The 23347-nt window shown below is 31.8% G+C and overlaps 1 protein-coding gene across 1 annotated transcript; it reads left to right on the top strand.

Moving 5' to 3' along the window:
* The first annotated feature begins 1303 nt into the window (after positions 1-1303).
* Positions 1304-20049, top strand: LOC128174523 (multiple epidermal growth factor-like domains protein 11). The gene is made up of 21 exons (XM_052840058.1): positions 1304-1437; positions 3043-3273; positions 3500-3754; positions 4221-4358; positions 4939-5076; positions 7494-7631; positions 8929-9066; positions 10478-10615; positions 12639-12776; positions 13157-13384; positions 14483-14737; positions 15139-15276; positions 15609-15740; positions 16266-16403; positions 16700-16837; positions 17086-17223; positions 17470-17607; positions 17904-18041; positions 18272-18409; positions 18553-18661; positions 19232-20049. The coding sequence occupies exons 1-21, from the start codon at positions 1383-1385 to the stop codon at positions 19515-19517; spliced, it is 3345 nt and encodes a 1114-aa protein (XP_052696018.1). The 5' UTR covers positions 1304-1382; the 3' UTR covers positions 19518-20049.
* Positions 20050-23347: the final 3298 nt, after the last annotated feature.

The raw sequence follows: 23347 nt of genomic DNA, 5'->3' as shown, positions 1-23347 counted from the left end.
TCAATCTTGTTCAAGATTAATTTTTTTCAATTATTATTTTTCAAATTTTTAAACATATCTATTTTTGAATCCTTTTGAAAATGAAATGTTATAAAGTTTTGAAACAAAAAAACCAATATTAACATGAAATGAAATTGTATAATTTTATTGGAGTCCACATTAATATGAAACTAAAATATTTGAAAAATTCCTATAAGACAAACTGCTAGAGGGAATCTCAGAAAAATCTGAACATATTCGTTGGTAATGAGATGAAAAAAAAAATTGAATAAAATTAAAAAATTAAAAGAAATACTGAACTATTGCAAATATCTTGGTACAGAAGATCCTACTTATAAGATGTCTTCCCTTATTTTACCTGGTTTCAAATATCTTGGGACCAATTTTGTAATTACTAGAAATCACGAGGAAAAGAAAATACTTATAAATTAGTACAATTTGCAAATAAACTACCAAACGCCTGCAATGAAGTAACCGCTTCTACAGTTGGTATTTCAACACGTGTAATACATGTAGAATGTCCCTAAGCTATAATTAAATTTTACATTTGAAGTTTAATTAATACCATTGAATGTTAATTGTCCGCCATTTTGACCTAGTAAATGTCATTTTCTTGAAGACCAGCATATTTTCTCGGATTCGGCATACTTTTATCATAAAAAAAAAGAATTATTTGCCGTTAAAAGTTCAAAGTTTATTTTGGACTTAATCGGACCAAATAAAATATTAACGTATCCCCCCCCCCCCCAAAAAAAAGATACTTAATACATATTTGTATATACTTGATGTCGCGCACATGAAGTTCTGATGAAAGAAATCTGCAGATAAAAGGTTTATATTTCAGAAATAACATTTTATACAATTTAATAATATAGGAATCTTTTTTTTTATTATTTTGTACGCAATTTCTCTTTTCGTAAAAAATAACATGAAAAAATATTATGTAAAAACAGCGAGTTTCCGAACAAATTCGTAAATTTCACGACAGTGAAATTATTCCTTTATACGGTATTTTATTCTCTCTGTGTTTATCTTTATTGTTTTTTTTTTCTTAACAATGTATTTTAAACAAAACCGAACTTGTCTTTATAAAAATCAAACTACCAGAAACTCATAGGGAAAAAAACCCATTTAAATGTACAAATGTTTTTCTGTCTAAAAGAAAGGCGCAATTAACCGATATAATGCATTAAACGGAACTACATATTACATACATGTACATGTTTAAAGTTTCTCGTGCTCTTATCACAACTTTAAATAAAGCTACCAAAATGACTCAAATACGATTGGGGGATCCCGGAACAAGGAAGATTTTAGTCTTTCGCACTTAAAAAAAAGTTTGGAGACCAACATGTTTTCTTGTTTTAAAAGACCTTGAAGAAATGTTTTTGACAAATACTTGTATTGCTTTATGGTTTTCCTTCTCTTCTGCTTACGGTAAGCAAACATTTATAAGTATACTTATTTCTTATTCGTTGTGAAGACTATGAAAGCTAGCTTTGTGTGAGCAATTCACATACCACAATACGAAATACTTCCCTTTATTTATTTAGGGAAATGAAGAGAATTTTTTTTATACATTCACGGTTTTTGCCCTGGGATATAATTATTAATTTTTTTTTGCGTTTTACCGACGAAAAATTACGGGAATAAGGATTTCATATAACAATGAAATGATTACATCAATTATCATGATTATTACTTTTGATCCAAATGCCCTCACCCTAGAAATGACTTTTGACAATATTAATCCTTTTTGCAGTTTAACCATTGGTAAATGACATTTCGGCGTTCTAAGGCGTGATCTTTTACAAAACATTAAAAAAAACTTCATCTGACGGGAACCGTTTGCTTTTATGACTCTTTGAACGATATGCTCAGTTTAATTAATTGCATTAATCAAAATGCAATATTAGCATCGTAACATGGCTTTATGATGACAAATATTTAAACTTCTAATGTAAGTGTTTCATATATATGTAACATATACTACATTCCTTCATTTAGTAATGACAAAATCCTAAGTCATTCATGTAAGTGATTGCTAGCTAGAAGTGTAATAAAGGTGGTTAAATAGCTTAGGTTTATCTGTACAAAAGTTAAAAACGTTTTTTTTTTACATTTATAAAAGTCGAAACAACACCTCACACAATACAGGGACAATGACTGAACATAAAGCAATAGGGGTTAAGATAGAGTTATCTCTCTTGGAATTTTGAACCACCACATATACTGTATACAGGAATATATTCGCCCCCGTTTTATTTTTGCCTCTTTCGCCCTCGTTGTCAACGGGCGAATTTAAGACTGGGCGAATTACGATGTCTCAAACTACCTCTCTTAAAACACATCTGTCTGGGCGAATTTAAGACGGGGCGGAAACTGTTTCAAGAGTAAAAGGGCGAAAATCACACACGGCGAAAATTACACTGTATACAGTACCTTTCTTTATTAATTTTGTATTGTCAACCGATTAACATTCTTCTGAACATGCTCCATTTGCATATGCCGCTTTATTACATTTTTGGACAAATAGATTCTTCTTATATGTTGAATTCGTCCAGTAATGAAACATATTTTAAAATTTTAAAATAAATAATGTAAACAAGTAATGCCTAAATATGTCAATAGTTGACATGTACATTGTTTTCATGTTATAGTTTACTATAGTTCCAATCATAGGTAATCATAAATTAACACAGGGTTGCAAAACAGAACAAAAACCAAGGTTCAAGAAACCAACTGATCATCATTAGTTATGCAATAGTATTCATACAGAATGTGTCATGTATTCAACTTCGTGTGAAAAATAATCATGGTATATCTTTTGGTTTACAATATCAAAATCCCGAATATGGAGATTAGAAAGCCCGGCTCAAGTGCAGAATTTTAGTAAAGGAAGAAGATATCATATTTAGAATAATTTTAAGCAGAATACAAAATCACAAAACATTTTAAAACGGCGCATCTTTTTTAACTGATAATTATATAATCATATAATCTGTAAATCATATTTACTTGGGTTAAATTTTTATTCAACAGAAAACTTGGCACTTAATAAACCAGCTCATGAAGAGTACCCATACAACAATGCTTTTGATACTGACGCCAGCAAGGCTGTTGATGGACTTAAGACTGATCTGAATGGTCTTGGAGGACAATGTTCATTATCAGCCTCAAATCAACGTACCTCCACCTGGTGGGTCAATCTGACCAGTACCCGCAGTATCCACGACATCCGGATCTATTACAGGACAGACAATGTATATTGGGGTATGTTCCTAAAAACGTCAGATAAATTAAATTGTTTATAAATAAAGGAACACGTAAGCATATGAAATTTTTATATTCAAGGGCGATGTGTTGATTGTGTGATTTAGAATGCCTGTAACATTAGCGCTGTACGTCCATTTTGTTCCATGTATTTTTCTCTATAGAAAAGCATAGAGAATTTACAAAATTCTCGATGATTGTAATAAAAGACTGTTGATTATTTTAGATGCAGCAAACGGATATACGTCAAGGTTTCTGGGATTTTCTATATACGTCTCAAACACAACAAACAAGTTGGAGGGAAAACTTTGCTACAAAGACAGAAACTTCACAAGAAGCACGATACCAGCTGTCTTTAACACCACCTGCTTTGTACATGGTCAATACGTCATCTACTACAACGAGAGACTACCAGGAGTTATCTATCCTAGTGGTTATTCTGTCTACGCCTATAACAACCTCTGTGAAGTAGAAGTCTATGGTAAACAATTTAATGTTTACTAGTTTGTATCTAATATCTGCCTGTCTATCACTAATAGTTTAATTCTCAACTCGAGTAATACACTCGAAATAATTATGGTTTTCTGGGAAAAAAATTTAAAAGGCGTCTTCTTTTATCACTAATAAACGTTTTCGATTTTTTTAAAAATAAATTTATGCTTTTTATAATTCCTCTTTTTAATTTATTTGATTTACATACAAAAGCAGGTGACTAATGTATAAAAAAAAATTGTCGTGTATGCATATTCCGAATTTCAATAGCATACTCATTGTGACTTTGTTAGGAGGAAATTGTCAAAAAAAAGCTTCCCCTTGCCATCATTTTCGGTCAAAAATTAAAATACAAACATAACCATTATTTTCAATTCAGAGAACTATTCAACTTTACTCATACCCTGTGATTACTCAAATCAAACATTACTTTATAATAAATCATACGTTTGTAGGATGTCCTACACCTGGTTACTATGGTATCAATTGCAATATTCCCTGTCCTGACGTCAACTGTGGATACTGTCACATCGAAACGGGCACCTGTCAGGGGGGATGTAGACCTGGATACAAAGGACACCAGTGTGAATTGGGTACACAGTTAAAATGAAAGTCTCTAAAAGTATTTTCTTAGTTATTCTTTACAACCAATTAATCAAAGTGCACCAGTGTGAATTGGGTATTCATTTAAAATTAAATTCTCTGAAAACGTTTACTAAGTTAGTTGTTATGTTCAATTATTATTTACATTTTAAAGGGTTCTCATATACATGTATCATCATTGTCATCATCATCATCATCATCATCATCATCATCAAGGAAATCAGCATATTTTTTTTTATTTTATTTTAATATATTGTCATCGTTTTTATAGTCAATGCTTTTGTATTGTACTTTACATAAACATTTTCCTTAATCAGTGCATATGTTTAGTTACGACAAACAAATAAATGCATAGCTCAGGGTTATATTAGCACTTTTCAGGTAAAGGAACGTTCAAACTATTTTTATTCAAACATTTTGCGTTTTTCTCCCTACAATTTTCTCTCCTTGATTTAAATGAAGCTATAATGAGCCTCAAAGTTGCATGCAATACTGTATAAATACATCACATGCGTCTTCGTTTCAAATTCCAAACTGTTCACGCTACCTTTTGAATCATTTTTACCATAGAATGTGACAATAGAAAATACGGAGACGGATGCCAAAGGAATTGTGGGAATTGTTTAAATAGAGCGCAATGTGACCACGTAATTGGAACTTGCTTACAGGGGTGCGAGGCAGGGTACAAAGGTCAAATGTGTGATCAAGGTAAGTTACCCGTAATCGAAAAGTTTGTTGATAACTTCGTAATGTATTATTCAAAAAAGTTACATGTATCGTTATGTATCATTCAACAAATTAAACTTTCTGTTATAGTTATATGGTAATGAACTTATAACCAAGGTTGCTTTTCAATGGGAAATGGTAATTTAATTAATGTTAACCAAGTTTCATTCACAAATGAGAAATTTTCGCGGTGTTAGCGAAAGCCTCGTCACCGCCAATATTTCTCGCCATGAACCAGTCTTTGTCGGTTGTTTTTTCATTGCAACGTTGATCTCAATACGGCTAAGTCGCAAACATTAGTCGTTTTTATGCCATTTATTTACTAAAATATAACTAACGAATCAGTTTTTCGGCAGTTAATCGCGAAATAAAGTTATCGCGAATAAAAATTGGTATACAGTATATATCTTGATATACATTACCCTGATCAACAACAATAAATTCGAATTTGATTTTTAATTGTAAGCTAACTTTAATTTGCGATTTATTAATAGTTTTTTATTCTTGCGATTGTTATGTAAACTACTACTACTCACAAAACCGTAAAAAGATTTTATCAGGTAAATCGTAAGAACACACCCAGTCCTTTTAATGATTTACTTTAATCAAATTGACTTTTTAAAAGGAATTACTGTTATCAAATTACTTACGTATAGATAACCATTTATATAACGATATTTCTGCATTTAATTATTGCACTGGCGTTAAGTGTTGGGTTTGTATACATGTGTAGAGTGAATATTTAAAATCTTTAATGAAAGCAAAGACAAGATTGGGTCACATGATTAATTCATCACCCTTCCACGCCAAAATCGTACACAGAACTGGAACTCTCTGCCTAGCCCTTGAACGGGACTGGCAAAAATTTTGTATAGGGATATGCTATAAGTACTAGGTCTGTTTGCCCGTTAAGAATACATATAATTAATTAAAGTTCTAAATTGTATAAAATGCGTTGCATATGTGTGATTATGTACAATTGTCTTGTCATCTGTGTCGATTCTGTGTTACATGTACTTGTGTAATACAAATTTTCAGATTTTTCTTCATAATTAATAAATCTTTGAACAACATCCAAAAATTGGCTATATTCTACATTCTACATATATTATACATTCAGTGAAATGTATAATGCAAAATGTAAATATCGTGAAATGATTTTTATTTTTCATGCTTATATCTTTTACTATGCTTCTGATCGTTTACGATTTTAAGTGACATTTAAAACACAAAGAGACTGTCGTACGTCAAAAGACTTTTACAAGTTGTAGAAATTTTAATTAATGTTAATATTAACCAGCCATTTACTTTGTATCGGACTCATTAACACCCAGCGTAACTCACATGTAAGCTGACTTTTTTTTTATAATTTTAGAAACGAAAAAACTAAGAGTTGTTTATGTAAAATGCACAATGCTTCATTGAATGGTTTATACGGGCTAAATGGGCTAATTTAACCTTCAGTGATATTTTTCCCAACCTAACTAGTGTATTATTAGCATTCAAAAGGAAAGGAAAAGTCTAGCTAGAAATCCACTTCACTAAAAGGGGCATTTAAAAGACATTCTTTAAGAACACTTTAAGAACAGAATTATAATGTTGATGAAATGCTGTATTAAATATTTGGAACAGGTTCGGAATTCGGGTCGGGTTCGGTGTATGATTTAATTGTGTTGTATGTGTATTGAATAAACGCATGTTTGATCGTCACAGCTATTTAATAATTATTCGTCCCGATAGCACGAATTAACATATAATCTCACCAAATATTGTTCCAAAATGGTATTCTCTGGAATTGAGTTTACTATATAAATTTTGGTTAGGTTTCTTTGTTTGTTGGTGCTCTTCTTTTGGTTGTCAATATGTTTGCTCAAACGTATATTTAGGTTGAATACAAAGAATGTACGTAACATAAGACATATTTTGGAATGATAGATCCTCAGTAAATGTCAACTTGAATTCCATATATAATCGGCCATTTCGGTCTGAAATTGTTTATTTTAAGTGAATTTATACTAGATTAAGATATTATACAGCATTGGAAAGTTGAAATTGTCAATCATTGTAGTATATATTTTCAGATGAACTATACAATAAACATTGTTATTGTTTAAAGCTGTTAATTTGTAACTAAAGTTTGGACCATGCATATATAATAACATTGGCTAGTAACTAAACATTGAACTGGATTTAATTAAAGCGATTCGTATGGTTTTTTGTTTTGTTTTTTAAAGTTCGAATTCACGCAATTGTACTTGGAAATCATTCTTTCCATAAAAGTTCCAAAAATATCTCCCATGCATTACAGATACATGTAGAAGTGTCAATAGAATGGTTTTACTAAACAAACAAAAAACAATTATGTGGTATTAAAGAACTAACTTTAAATACTGTTTCAGAATGTGGAGTAGGTTTTTATGGCCGAGGATGCACGAGTCAATGCGGAAACTGTAGAGACCAAACAGATTGCAGTCGCTTCAATGGAATTTGTTCAAAGGGCTGTCTTCCAGGATATCGCGGAGACACGTGCAAAGAACGTGAGACTGTGGTTTAGTTATTGCATTTATTGTTTATAACACTGTTTTTTCAGTATCAGTGTTCCTGTAGTTATAAAACAAATGATTAACCTTTGAAGCTTATCCCTTTACTCTCTGAACGTAAAGATTTCGTTGATTTTTGTCTCAAAAAGAGAATGCACTGTTGGCTTTTTTGGCCCTATATGTTAGGACAAATACAATCCGACTTGAATTATCCAAACAAAGAAATTTAGTCGAGTGTCGTGAGCGGCAAGTCACACATATATATTAAGTCTTTTTTGTGGGGTGGGGGGGGGGGGGGTTGGCTGTTTTATTGTTGATCTGTCTTTATTGTATGTATCTCTGAAACTGCAGAGAACTCCAGAATCTTTTATTTATATTGTATATTCTATGTTTTAGATATTGAAATAATATGTTTATAATAAGTTTCTTTAATCTAGATTCGCTCTCTCTCTCTCTCTCTCTCTCTCTCTCTCTCTCTCTCTCTCTCTCTCTCTCTTGCAAAACTTTGAAGAGTTGATTAGAAAAGGCATCTGGTTGAACAATATCTGTTTAAAATAGCTTCGAAGAATTTAAATGCAGTTACTAAAAACTTTAGGTCATTTAACAACCTTCTTCTAAAGGGCTTAAAAGGATCCTATAAATATATTTTGATATTTTGAATTTTTTTGACTAATTTGATTTAATGGGATGACTACTTGCCAAGAAATACTTCTAACTATACGTGACAATGAACGTAGGTGTGATTTGGATTTTCTTTCAAGAATTAATTGCAGAATAAGATTCCCTTTATAAAAAATATTTTTAAACATGGGTGTGGTTTCTTAGATAGGCAGAACCCCTGATGCCCAATCATATTATGTTTTTATACATATTCAAATATCTTTAAAATTAGAATTATTTATTTTATGTTCATGTGTCGCCTTTCAATCTATTATTTCGGGGGAAGGGGGGGGGTATTCAAATAAATTCAGCGACGAGTGTGTTTTTGTTATTGTGTTTTAAAACAAGACTACGCAATTTTGAATGAACTACTTTACAAAGCAAAGGTATGCAAAGGCTGCAAATCAACGAATGGAGGAGGATTTTCAACACATGTTTGGAATTCTACACACTGCTCATTTTATACCAGACAGACATATTATTGTAAATAGTTAATAGTCGCTCTGACGCTTTGCCGACTTTAAAAGCATGAGAGAGAAAAAACGAGAAAGATGTTGCTAGCCTTTACTACACATTATGCATAATGACACATCAAAAGATCAAGGCTTTCAGTACTTCGATACTTTGATTGTAGAATGTGACAATGGAACATACGGGAACGGATGCAATAAAACATGTGGTCATTGCGTGAACAAGTCGCTCTGTAACCACGTGAACGGGACCTGCTTTGGGGGATGTGATCCGGGATATAGAGGTTCTCGGTGTTATCAAGGTAAGCTGTACACTCCGGGGGATTTTTAATTACACGAACGCTTTGATCAGTATAACAAAAGATCTGTTGACAGTCTACGTAGAATTCGTTTAAATGGCAAAAAAATTCATAAATTTCAGAAACAACAAGCATAAATTGTCTTGTATGCTTAATACATTTTATGTGTTATACTACAGTAAATAAATGCATAATTGTATAGTATCAAGCAGACGATATTCCCTATTTTAGACGTTTTCTTGGTCTATTCCCGCTGCCTTTTAACGTTTTCATTCAATTATGTCAGGTAATTTTAAAAAAAAATTTAATTACAGAAAATGAAATAAATAATACAGTATAATATCAACAGTCTTTGCCTCATAGACAAGAGCGAGTATTTCCAAAGCTCTTAAGAGTAGAGTGATTGTTTTATAAAATTCTGACTGAAAGTTACATAGACAAGAGTTAGTGCAGAGAACTTGTTCTTTAATCCGGAATCAAGAAAATCATATTTTCAGCAATATGATTCTTAGTTCTTACATGTAATCACAAAAGATCAAGTAAAAAAAATTGATGATTCAACCAGTCTGAACATTGTGATGCATACCGGGTCAATTTGTCTTACATAAAAAGTCGTTTACGTCACAATGAATAAATTCGTCTAAACTCGCAGGAATGAAAAGAGCCGACGGGCTGTCCTACATTAATAACTGGTGGCTGCTTAACATTACACTTGCATTTGTAGTGAAGGCAATACAAAGTAATTGTTGACTTGGTATAAAGGGAAACTATAATTTGTTGGACCTGACGACATAAATAGAAATCATATTTGCCCGCATGGTCAGTCAATAGCTGTATATTTTTTTAACTGAACTCATTTGATTATAGTAATTAATTTAATGATATATCAACAAGCAACAAAGTTTTTTTCATCCTCTACAAACATCATAATTATTCAATATAACAGTTTATACTCCATTATTGTGATTGACTTTGGCCGATCACAGTTGTGTCCATATGAGGTTTCCGGCAAGTTTTACAATTTGCGCACGCATTGCGCTTTGCACTTCTTAAATTACCGTGCAATGACAATCTCATATAAATCTTAAATTACATGTAGATGACATAAACCGTTATTCTAATGTGTTTGTCTTGAGAATAAAACGTTTATACAGTCAGATACATAATTTTTCAAGTTCCGTTTTTCCTTACATACATACATACCTTGCGTAAGAATATCAATTGGAAGTACAATTCGTTTACTAAAAGTAAAGCTTATTCATGCCTCGCTTTTTCAGAAATCAATAAAACGGTGCGAGCTATCTTATTCATTTTGATTATTGTATGCACCCTAATGTTTTCGCATTACATTGATAGAGCTGATTAATGATATACCATGTTGGTCATTCCGTTCAAATGAATATTCTTATCTTAGAATGTACCAATAACAAATATGGAGACGGATGCCAAACAAACTGTGGACATTGTTTGAACATGAGTCAGTGTCACCATATAAATGGAACTTGTTTTGACGGCTGCGATCCTGGATATGAAGGCCAAAGGTGTAACCAGGGTACGTAACTATAAACATGTGCTGGCAATGCATTGCTTTTAGGCCATTAATCCTAATATTTAACTTTTTCATATTGTTATCAATAACTCTTCATGATTATTTACCAGTTAATTGTATCGAAATACCCATAAATAAGCGAAGTATGTTTTCTTATCATTTACAAGTAAGCACTTTTATTTTTTATACATAATGTAGAAAAAAGTTTCTATAATTAAAAAAATAAAGCTTAACAAAGTGACCAGTTTTATGTTAAACAGCTATGAATAGTAATACCAAGGACCACTTTCCCTGCACACAGTCTCAGTTTTTAGGTCATAATTCCCATCTTTATTGTCCGAAGGCTAAAATGAGCTTTCCTCATCACAATTTAACTTACATTCATCAGTATTTTTCTTCTCTTTCATACGTGTAGTTTTAATACCGATTTACTATTATTTTATTAAACCTGGTAATAAGTGTTCTGCCTATCACGCTTTTAGCCATGGATTAAAGGATTAAAAAAATAAAAAAACAACAAAATCGTTTATCTTATGGTTTAAAGTTCTTTTCGAAAACCACATTCAAGTTATAAACCACGTTGGCATGATTTATCAAAATTTTGTATGAATCAATTGGTACTCTGTATATTAGAATATCATCAAACAAATTTCAAAGACTTTACTCTCAATTTTGAAATAAATAAAATTTAAGTTTAACTGTTTTTTAACATTTCATATATGAGTACAATATACACGTCAAGTTAGAATAGAGATTCCTCAAGTTCAACAGGGTTGTGTCAGCCATAGGTGATGTTTTGATATTGTTGGGGGGGTTGAAGTTGTAATCAGCTTACATTTTCTATACTTCTTCACCAATAGTTACTTAACCAGTTCATATCAAACTTAGCACAACGCATCTACGAATAAGGAATAAAATAAAGTTGATGTTTAGTATATGTTTTTATCAAGATTTCGATCTGTAGATAGGCTGCAATCCTAAAACATTTCATAAACTTCATGATATAATGGAGACTTAGTCTGTTCAAGAAAAACTCACTTAGGTTCTGAAAACTAGGACCAATAAAATATTCGGTATTTGTTTTGAAATGTACAAATAACAACGTAAATGTATGCTCTTGAAAAACTTCTGAAAAAACTGTTGTGAGACCCAATTTATTTCTTCAATAGATTTTTTATCCAAGTTTTATATAATGTAAATCAGTGAATGGAAAGTGAAAATCAATTAAAAAAATTACATGATCATCGACTTCCTTATTTGGGGGCGTTTCAGAATTTGGGTACGAACATTTTCAGATATAATAGAAAGTAATGGAAATTTTTTGAGGTTTGGTATAAAAACTGATATTTTAAAAATTCTGAAAATTCATTTGTAATATTAAAAAGTCAATTAGCTTACCAATGCAATGTTTACTGCGTGGTTCATTTTATTATAGAAAGATCATTTAAAAAGGACATAATTAATTATTGCCTGACGTCACATTAAGTGCTATCTATATAATTATTGTAAGGTTAAGGTATAAATTCAATTTCTACCAGATTTCTAGACTATAAACTGACTTTGGACGTTTTAGTACTTATAAACCTTGGAAACATAACGGACTCGTCGCATACAGAGGAAATTCGGATTATGTTTTGTGTCTTAAATTTTTCCACTTGAAATATTTCGGCATCACAAGTTATGTTTAGTAGAACTTATTCTGATGTACGTTATTACGACAGTCATAATCATAGCATATGCGCAGATTACTGCCCAGAGGTTCGAAATCTTGAATTGGATCCGTCGTCCTTAATAGGTAGAGGTGGTTCAGATTTATTCATATTTTTTTTACTGAGTGCGAAAACTGAGAATAATTGTACAAAGAGATATTATTTATGTAGTATACTTAGTAATAAGCTAAATATATCTTTTGGTTATAAGACTGTGTTGCTCTTGAGAACAATATTATTATTGCGTTTAAAATATTTTCTTTGAACAACTCTATAAGTTTGCACCAATTGCTTTAAATTTTTTTTTTCTTTTATAGAATGTCAAAATAGATCATATGGTTACCGATGCCAGAGGAAATGCGGACATTGTTTAAACAGCTCCAAATGTGATCACGTTGATGGAACTTGTTTACAGGGATGTGCAGAGGGATATGGAGGACGCACATGTAACCTAGGTTGTATTTAGGTTACTTGTTACCTTGTACTAAGTTCCAAATACGAACAACGTAAAACAGATATATACCAAGTCTTCTTAATTAGAGATATGAAATATAAAACGGTGTATCATACGATTTTAGGAGAGAAATATGTAAATGTGCGTTACACAATTATTCGAGGGAAATTGTCTCTAATAGTTATTATTTTTTGGTCTATGTTAGGTTTAAATTTTTGTATGATGCATAATAACGGTGATATTTTATTTTAAGAATTTACAAGTAGCGAGATTTTATATGCATTCCCAAAACTTCTGTGATACGAAATAAGAGTTCAACATTTGTGAGACACTTCTTTTCGTTAAAAGGCTCAAATAGTGATGATCTGAATAATTTTACAGTTAACTTGGCTCTACGCAAACCAGCATATGAGGAGAAAATATACATCCATGATAACGTTAATGCCGGCAATGCTGTGGATGGAAACAAATCAAACTTGAACGGTTTAGGAGGAGAGTGTTCAATATCAGCTGAGAAACAACGCACTGCCACCTGGTGGGTTAATCTAGAGAGCATCTATAGCATCCATAACATTCGTATCTATTACAGGACCGAGAATTTTGCCTGGGGTACGTACCAATATATCAGTAATATTTTTACAATTGTAATTAATTTAAAATAGTTCTTTTCAATTGTATATTAATAATACAACCGCTGATATATTATAATTATCGTTTTAGCAGGAAACGGGGCCAATAGAAATAGAAGATATTGCTAAAAATAGTAATAATTATAAAGACAGGGATCAGATTAGAATTTAATCTAATTTTTGGTGTATTGTTCAAACTTTCAGAGGCCGTATGCCAAATGCTATGGGATCTATTTTTCTCAAAAAGAGGGAATAAATTGAATTGATTTATGATGTAATTATTACAGCAAGTGTTTATGCAAAGAATTTAAACGTTCAAAAGCAAGCAAAAGGTGTTTTTTTAATGTAAGGGGTACATGATAAAAAAATTATTTAAGTAATTGATATCTTAGAGAGCCATCTATACTCGATGAACAATTATTTCTGCAGAGATTTACCGATTTGCTACTGCAATATTTGTGCTCAGCGTATGGACCACCTTTTATGATGCCAAAGAGTTTGAACTCGATTTGTGCTGATAATGTGATACAATCGCAATACACATGTACTCTATATATACACAGTATAATACTAATCTATTATTTCCAGATTTGATTTTAGTTTTTGGTATTACCTGCAAAATAATACGGAACATTGACATAACTTATGCAAAACTTATTGCATGTTAAGTCATTAAAGAAGTTACATTTATAGGCTATTTTACAAAAATTAAAAGTCATGTCGATGATAAGTCAGGGATTATGGTCCGTAAGCCATGAATTGTTAATACTGGTTAATCGATATTTTTATAATATAAAAAATTTAGTACAATTACCTACGATGAATAAAAAATAAGTTAAACTTTAAAATATAGCTGTAAATAGGAGTGGGTGGCCTAAGCACATGTAGGCATTTACCTGATAATTAATATACATTTAGATTTATCTATACAATTAAACCTTTTAAAGTATTATAGAGTGAGGGTCCTTTTGTTACACATACTAAACGAGTGGACAGTTCTTTTTGTTGCTTTATTTTTTTTTTCTGTTTTATTCATTGTGGTATGTTTTGAGAGCATAAAGTATATTTTTTATTGAAGGTCCATTAAACGGGCATACAACGAGGTTTCTTGGATTTTCAATATATGTCTCAAACACAACAGACAAGTCGGAGGGAAAACTTTGCTACAAAGACAGGAACTTCACTAGGAGCACGATACCAGCTGTCTTTAACACCACCTGCTTTGTTCATGGTCAGTACGTCATCTACTACAACGAGAGACTGTCAGGAGTTACCTATCCTAGTGGATATTCTGACTACGCTATTAACGAACTCTGCGAAGTAGAAGTCTATGGTAGACATGTTTATGTTTATAGTTTCGTCGTAGAATGTCAAATTTGCATTTTTAATCAAATAATAAAGATAAAATAAATTTCAAAACACAATGTATAAAATTTGTATGGATTGTATTCAATAGGTACGTAAACATTTCAGTAATCGTATCTCTTTCATTGACAAATTTGATCAAATTGATCAATTTACAACCCTCACTAAGTTTGCATTTGATTAACTGGAAAACCAGTACAATGCATCAATGTATCATATTGTTTATAATGACATGCAATAGTGACAATGTCGTTTACTTGTTAATATCTGTTAGCAATTGACAATACATTTCCACAATGCATATATTAAGTTAGTAGACAAGATAATGTAAATGGAGAATGAAAACAAGTTAAGATTATATATACCTAGGTTGTCCCCGACCCGGATACTATGGTATTGACTGTGACCTCCCCTGTCCTGACGTCAACTGTGGATACTGTCACATCCAGACGGGTACCTGTCAGGGGGGATGTAAACCTGGATACAAAGGGCACCAGTGTGAATTAGGTATAGAATAGCGACACTCAATTCAAGAATATATTACTTTTCTATGTTTCAAACTTTACTATAAATATTTTTTTTTCATAGTCATTTATTTCTAATTGTGTCATTAACTTGTTTCTAACATTGTCATTAACTTATGATATAGATCAAGATGTAAATAATGAGAACCGTAGTTTATTCTTATTATAAACTAATTATAAACTAATTTAGTTATTTATAATATGTTATGATATAAAGATTGTTTTAATAATAATTGTTATTATTTTATTGTTAACTCGGACCAGATTGTTCTTTAGATAAATTAGCATGCACTTTTATTTTATTTTTTTTTGAAGAGTGCCAAGATGGATACTTTGGCATAAACTGTGCTCGAGAATGTCCTGCTAACTGTAACAGCTGTAATAAAAAATCTGGACTTTGTGATCTTGGATGTCATCCGGGATGGAAAGGGACACATTGTACAGAAAGTATGTATCGTGATAAATCATTAGGTCATAAGAATATTCAAACATAAAACAATGATATTCAAGATTTGGTACTACCCATTCATATTATATGTCTAAAACGCACAGAAATAAATTAATAGATTTTTACTATCATTTTTAGCTCATTTAGTATCAAAAGCATATAAACGGATAGACTTGAACTATTTAAGTCAACTAATCTTACTAAACCAAGAATGGCAAGAGAAATGTTTATAATACATAAGATATTAAATTGATTTCTGAATTATTTGCAATGTATCTTTAAACCGTTTATTTGCTCTTCTGCTTTACACACAAACTGATTTGGGGAGAAACATCGTTATCTTTAGGGTACTTTTATTTCGTTTATTTCCTTGGATTTAAAATTGAACACCGTTCGTTAAACATTGTATAAATTGTATAACATTCAGGAAATATGATTTGAAACCTCACTATTTGCAGCTTCATATCTCTTCAAATAATTGTATACCCTTTGAATTGCATATAATTTTATCCTTTTATTGATAGAATGTAATGGTGGACTTTTTGGAGTGAACTGTAGCATATCATGTGGACGATGTCTTAATCACCAACAATGTCATCATATAAACGGAACATGTGTAACTGGATGTGACCGAGGGTACATTGGAAAGAATTGCACTGAAGGTACAAAACTTTAATTTACAATTCATTGTCGTTTTAACTATTGTTTCGCGCTATAAAACATATTTTAAATTTCGAAAAGTAGAATATAAACCTTTTATAATATCAACAAATTACTCAAAATATCAATATAAGGTAAATGCAGAAGGAATCATATTTAAAATCTAATTGCAATGTAATGTTAATGTCATATAAAACAATTCAAGCCTTTAGATCTGAAATAAAGTGAAAAATGTTCAAATTCTATCAGATATTCAGCCTCCAAGTAAAAAATATGTGACCATAATTATTGTTCGCAGAATGTGACGGTCATACATATGGATATAATTGTCAAGAGCACTGTGGAATCTGTCGGAATGGAGAGGAGTGTGATACAGTGACTGGAGTGTGTCCCAATGGCTGTGACACTGGTTACACGGGGGACAACTGTAAAGAAAGTACGTATAAATTGTATTCGGTCACCGATTAATCATTCTCTAACACCATTTTCTTCTTATCATCTCTCTCGTACTTTTCATACATCAATTTTGCATTCCCTTGGATTAAAAACTGAACACCGTTCGTTAAACATTGTATAAGTTGTATAACATTCAGGAAATATGATTTAAAACCTCACTATCTGCAGCTATATATCTCTTCAAATACGTTTATACCCTTTTAATCGGAGTCATTGTTTTATTTATAGAATGCGATGGTGGGCTTTTTGGAGTGAACTGTAGCACACCATGTGGACACTGTCTTAAAAACCAACAATGTCATCATATATTCGGAACATGTGCAGATGGATGTGACTCAGGGTTTATGGGTGACAACTGCGCGGAAGGTAGAGATACTTTCTTTTATTATTAAGTTCATCATGGTTTACAGGTATAACTTTGGAATATAGTGAATAAGTGTTTGTTTTATGTATTTTCGTCCGTACTTTAGTCCGCCGTTCAAGAGAGAGGTCAACCATTTATAAAGTTGTATAACATTCAGTAAAGATGATTTGAAACCTCACTATTTACAGCTTCATATCTCTTCAAATAATTTTATAGCCTTTAAATTGCATATATCCTTTTATTGATAGAATGTAATGGTGGACTTTTTGGAGTGAACTGTAGCATATCATGTGGACGATGTCTTAATCACCAACAATGTCATCATATAAACGGAACATGTGTAACTGGATGTGACTCAGGGTACATTGGAAACACTTGCACTGAAGGTACAAAACTTTTATTTACAATTCATCGTCGTTTTAACTATTGTTTCGCGCTAAACAACATATTATAAATTTCGAAATGTAGAATAAAAATCTTTTATAATATCAATAAATTTCCCAAAATACCCAGGAAAGGTAATTGCAGAAGGAATCATATTTAAAATCTAATAGCAATGTAATGTTAATGTCATATAAAACAATTCAAGCCTTTAGATCTGAAATAAAATGAAAAATGTTCAAATTCTATCAGATATTCAGCCTCCAAGTAAAAAATATGTGACCATAATTATTGTTCGCAGAATGTGACGGTCATACATATGGATATAATTATCAAGAGCACTGTGGAATCTGTCGGAATGGAGAGGAGTGTGATACAGTGACTGGAGTGTGTCCCAATGGCTGTGACACTGGTTACACGGGGAACAACTGTAAAGAAAGTACGTATAAATTGTATTCGGTCACCGATTAATCATTCTCTAACACCATTTTCTTCTTATCATCTCTCTCGTACTTTTTATACATCAATTTTGCATGCTTACATGTACATGTACATATCAGTATTTATTTTTGTGTTAGCCAATGTGCATCCTCGATGTATTAACGTTCAAATAATTGTAAATTTATGATAAATGACCATTTGTGTTTCTTTTGAAACTTTTCTTACTAGCTTGTAGTAACAACACGTATGGACTCCTTTGTTCGTTGACTTGTGGTAACTGCGTTGACAAACAACAATGTCATCACGTGACCGGAAAATGCCCAGAAGGATGCGCTGTGGGATTTCAAGGAGAAAAGTGTGACAAAGGTAGTTTTATTTTGCACTTTATCAGCAAAACATTATAAACTTTTTATATCATGAAAGCATTTATACATTGAACTTTTTAAAATTCTGACGTCAAATTTTGAACTATATGCTAAGATTTTTTCATTTTTAAATGTTACTTACAGTACAGTATCTCCCACCGTCAGCAGAGTCTGCTGACCATCCCTCCATTACTTACAGTGTTTCTGCATTGCTCGCTCTCTGTGTTATCGTTATCATTTTTCTTACCTTAAGGTAAGATCATTGCAATAACATATGATTAATATCAAATAAAATTCAAAGCTTATGAATGTGGAAAAAGCTAAGTTAATCAAAAATGCTTTAAAGCAATCTAAAAGTTCATGAAGTGATTTTTTTTAAAATACTGTGTTAATAGGTGAAGTTATCTGTTTTATATATGTTTTAGGTTTGTTTTAAGAATTTTTGTATATTTTTGTCAGACTTTCCTAAGGTTGTTTTTAAATTTAATTTACCAATAACAACTTTTTGTTGCAGTTTCCTCTGCAATTATTATAAGATTTCAAACATTATGTTTGAAATCTCCTGTATATAAATGTGTTTCCTTTAATGTAAAAAGATTGATATCTATTTGATCCGTGTCACTAGCTTTTATTTATATGAATGGTCTATGGTGTTATGTAATCAAATGCTTAAACATTAAATTTATACAAGGCGGTAATGCCCTCTTCTTTTATAACCCAACTCCTTGGACTTAATTAGAATGTTTTAACATCAACTCCGTTCATATTAACTCACTGATATTGCTTTGTTAATGATTTATAGAGAAAATATATATCATTTCAGATTATGCAAAAACGAACAATGTTATAAGTGCCATCAGCATAAGCAACCGAAGGACAACAAACCTGTAGACACTGCACCATCTACAACTGGTCACGACGTTAACGTTGATGACGGCACGGCATACCAGGAGCTCAACGAAGTCACCAATCAACCACAGAGAGTCGATCTTGGTCACACCGCCGTCAACCCTGATTTTTACGTCAACGTTGAGGGAGATAACTCAGCTTATCAGGCGCTAGGAGAAGTTACCCAGCCGTTTCTCTATGATACGCCTTTCCAGAAATAAGCAATTTCTACGTTAATGCAGATGGGTGTAAAATTTCCAAAAAAATCCTTTAAAAAATGCTAATTCTTAATCGCAATAATGCAGATATGACCCAATTGTTCATTTTGTTGTATAAACAACACACTGCGTAACAAAGCAAAGTTTTTGGAATCCAAGAAATCTATCAACATTTTTTATATATTTTTTTTTTCTCTGCTTATTTTTAGTCATGGTAAATGAATGGAAATTGTGGGGTTTTTCACGCCATGGCAGTTATCCATGTTCTGTCTTAGTAACACGTATTTTAATACGATGTTTTTTTTTTAAAGTTCGGGGCGAACTTCAGGTAAGTTGTCATAGATACCGGTATTACAATCTCAAAGTATAGATACGTACATGTTTATTTGAGGTTTATACCTGAGTAATCAGCAGTTATTATTGCTTTGCTTGTACATCTGCTTCTACATATATATGCAATTTATTAAAAATCAGTATTTGTTTTCGCATTTCAACTTACTATATATGTTCACCCTGTTTTGATTCTTCTTGCGTTTTTTCATAAAATCCACACCAATGTATATAACTTCTGATCATCATCATTATGAGATATATATATATATATATATATATATATATATATATATATATATATATATATATATATATATATATATATATATATATATATATATATATATATATATATATAAGGTATACGATACACAGAAAAATTGTATGATTATCAGCATGCAGTGAGTGGTGTTTTATTTCATAGACGAAATGTGGTGTTATATATTTTTTAATAGATCTATTATTAACACGTTACTGACGTTTGGATTTTCAAAAAGTCGTTTTTTATCATGGTAGATATTTTAACAATCTTATTTTCATTATTTTATTGAGTTTTTATAATTTTTAAGTATGATAAAACATCATAAATGTGAAAGTGTATTGGTTTGTATTTGCAGTGATGTTCAAGGTCATATATGCACTCAAGATTTAATTCTTACCCACAGCAATTTTGTTTTTATACACTGTCATAGTCAAAGTAATTTCATAATGTCATAGTAAAGTAATATCTTTTAGATATGGAAATACATGGGTTTTTTATTACATGATATAATTAATGTTTTTGCCTAAAAGTTTTTTTTCCAATAATTATCATAATGTTTCTTTCAGACATAGATATTTGAAGATATATATTGATATAAATGTATTACTTCATTACAATACTATAACTTGATCTTTGATATTTATCTATTACTTTGATACATTACTGTGTTTTTATCATTGTTTTATTTTATGTTTACAAGTGTTTAAATGTTCAGGTGTTCCTTAATTTAATAAACGCTTTATCCTTAACCTGAATATTGCTTAAAATGAAAATAATCATAAATCCGTTTAGCAATAAATTACACAATTCAAAGTCAGCAACATGCATTTTAACCTGTTTCTCAATATAAAATTCTCCTTATTGAAATCCCGAACACATATTTTTGAGATCTTGAAATTATTTGAAGTCCATAAGAAAGGTATTGCATGATGCATCATAATACCATTTTTTCTTTCTATTTTGAAAGCATTCTGACCAGTCTAAAAAGTTCTTTAGTTTGACTTTTATTTGAGAAGTTATTGTGTCCACTAAAACACCTAGAGGTCTCAAAGAAAAAACGTAATGTTTATAAAATTGACAATTTTATCGACATATATTCATAACTTATATTTATTTTAATTGAAAATCCACATTTATCATTTAATATTTACATTTTCAACTGTCTTTGTTTGTGATAACATTACAAATCAATTTGAACCCTAAAACCGAATAACATCAAAAAATATGAGTGACACAAAATGGGCGTGTCTTATAGCAAAACCGAAAAACGGTATTGGCTGCACGGCGCGCGTAGTAATACATTGCATGTGCTAAATAAAAAAAGTAGTGGTTTTGAAATGTTTTCTTTTCGCACACAAAATGAATGAAAATTAAAATGAGCATGTAAAGGTTACCATTTAAAATAAAATTTATAGAAAAATATCTTAATATGCAATTTAAATATTTTATGTAAACGGCTCGTCTGCTGATGAATAGATTTCTTATAATGATCGTCTGCTGATCACTTCATTTTTTATTTCGATCGAATGCAGCCACCATGAACGACGATATATCAGATGCGGTAAAATATGGCGATTTTGAAGTATTTAGTGGGGATAATTATGAAGCCCTCCTGCCAGAATTAAAATTAGAAGGTTTTGATTCTGATTTTGACAATTTTCTATCCGAAATGGTCGTTTCGGACTTCGATATAACATTAACCCAACAGGCATTTGCCGATTTGAAAAAATCCGATGATCCCGGGTTGCCAGCCCCAGAAACGCCAACAAGTACTCGTTTTGCCAAGCTTTCCGACGACGAAATTAAAGGATTTCAGGAACTCACAGAATCAAAGGCTACAAAACAAAGCACCAAATGGGGTTTAAAGATTCTTACAGGTACGCTTCTTTTTTTTTAAAAAGTGAATATTAGTAAGCAGCAATTAAACGCAAACAAAAAACAGCCCATATTATGCAGTTACAGTTTTTTCTCAAATAACTGTCAAAACATGGATACCATTGTGCGTTTTCTATTACAGATTGGCATATTGAAACGTTTGGAGTCCCTCTAGATCTGGCTGAGATTTGCGAGGAGGATTTGGCGAACAAACTCAGTCGCTTTTACTGTGAAGCAAAACCCCAAAACCCGAAAAAGGAGCATACCTCCGAATATCATAAAAATACCATGAAAGCAATCAGAGCCGCCATAAACAGGCATTTATCCGACATCGGTCGAAATATAGACATTGTAAACGATAAAGCATTCAAAACTGCAAATAAAAGTTTGACCGGTCTCATGAAGCATAGAATGGTCACTGGAACTTCTCGCCCTACAACTCATAAGGAGATCATTCACAAATCAGATTTACAGAAAATTTCTGCTTACCTGGAGAGTGCATATTCTTCTCCAGTCAATCTGCGACTTGCAATGTGGTACATCATCGCGATACATTTTGTGTCTCGTGGTCTTGAATTCCATCATCAGCTTCGGGTAGATTCCTTCGATTTCAAAGTTGACGAAGAAGGCTCCATATATGCTTGTTTGAAGCATGAAACAAAACAAAAAAACTATCAAGGTGGCATTCACAAACTTGAAGCACTGAACGACAAAAGAATGTATGAAACTGGAAACGAAACTTGTCCTGTGAAGATGTTGAAGTTCTTCTTGTCTAAAACGGACCCAAATGCGTCTCATCTTTTCAATAAATGCGTTAAAGATGCCATTTCTTACCCGAAAGATTGCAACATATGGTACACAGCCGATCCCATGAAAAAGCGATCATATGTTAATTTCCTTCCGGATATTTGCAAGGCCGCCGGGTGCAAACGTTACACAGCTCACTGTCTAAGAGCGACAGCAATTCAGGCCATGAACGACGCTGGATTTGAAGCAAGACACATCATGTACTTCTCCGGGCATCGCAACGAAGCTTCCATACGTAGCTATAATCGTGAACTGTCTTCTACCCCCCAAAAAAGTGAGTGCGAGTGCAACTTTATCTACAATAACCACCGCAAAAGTGTCAAAATAAATGATCCATCTGAAGATTCATGTGTAATTTCCGGCCAACAATCACAGAATCTTCAAATCGTTCCCTATAATTCTGAAAATTCCAATTTACCTGTCAAAAATGAACTTAATTGTTCCACCATGTCCGACTCGAGCATTAAATCTGGAGTTTTGAATAACTCCCGCTTTGAGAACTGTTCCATTACCATCAAGTACAATCTCGAGGTGTAGATCGACCGCCTTACCGCGC

Source organism: Crassostrea angulata, chromosome 2, assembly GCF_025612915.1.
Source record: "Crassostrea angulata isolate pt1a10 chromosome 2, ASM2561291v2, whole genome shotgun sequence".
Taxonomy (NCBI): domain Eukaryota; kingdom Metazoa; phylum Mollusca; class Bivalvia; order Ostreida; family Ostreidae; genus Magallana; species Magallana angulata.
The sequence above is the reverse complement of the archived record's forward strand: the minus strand, read 5'-3'. Positions and strand labels throughout refer to the sequence as shown.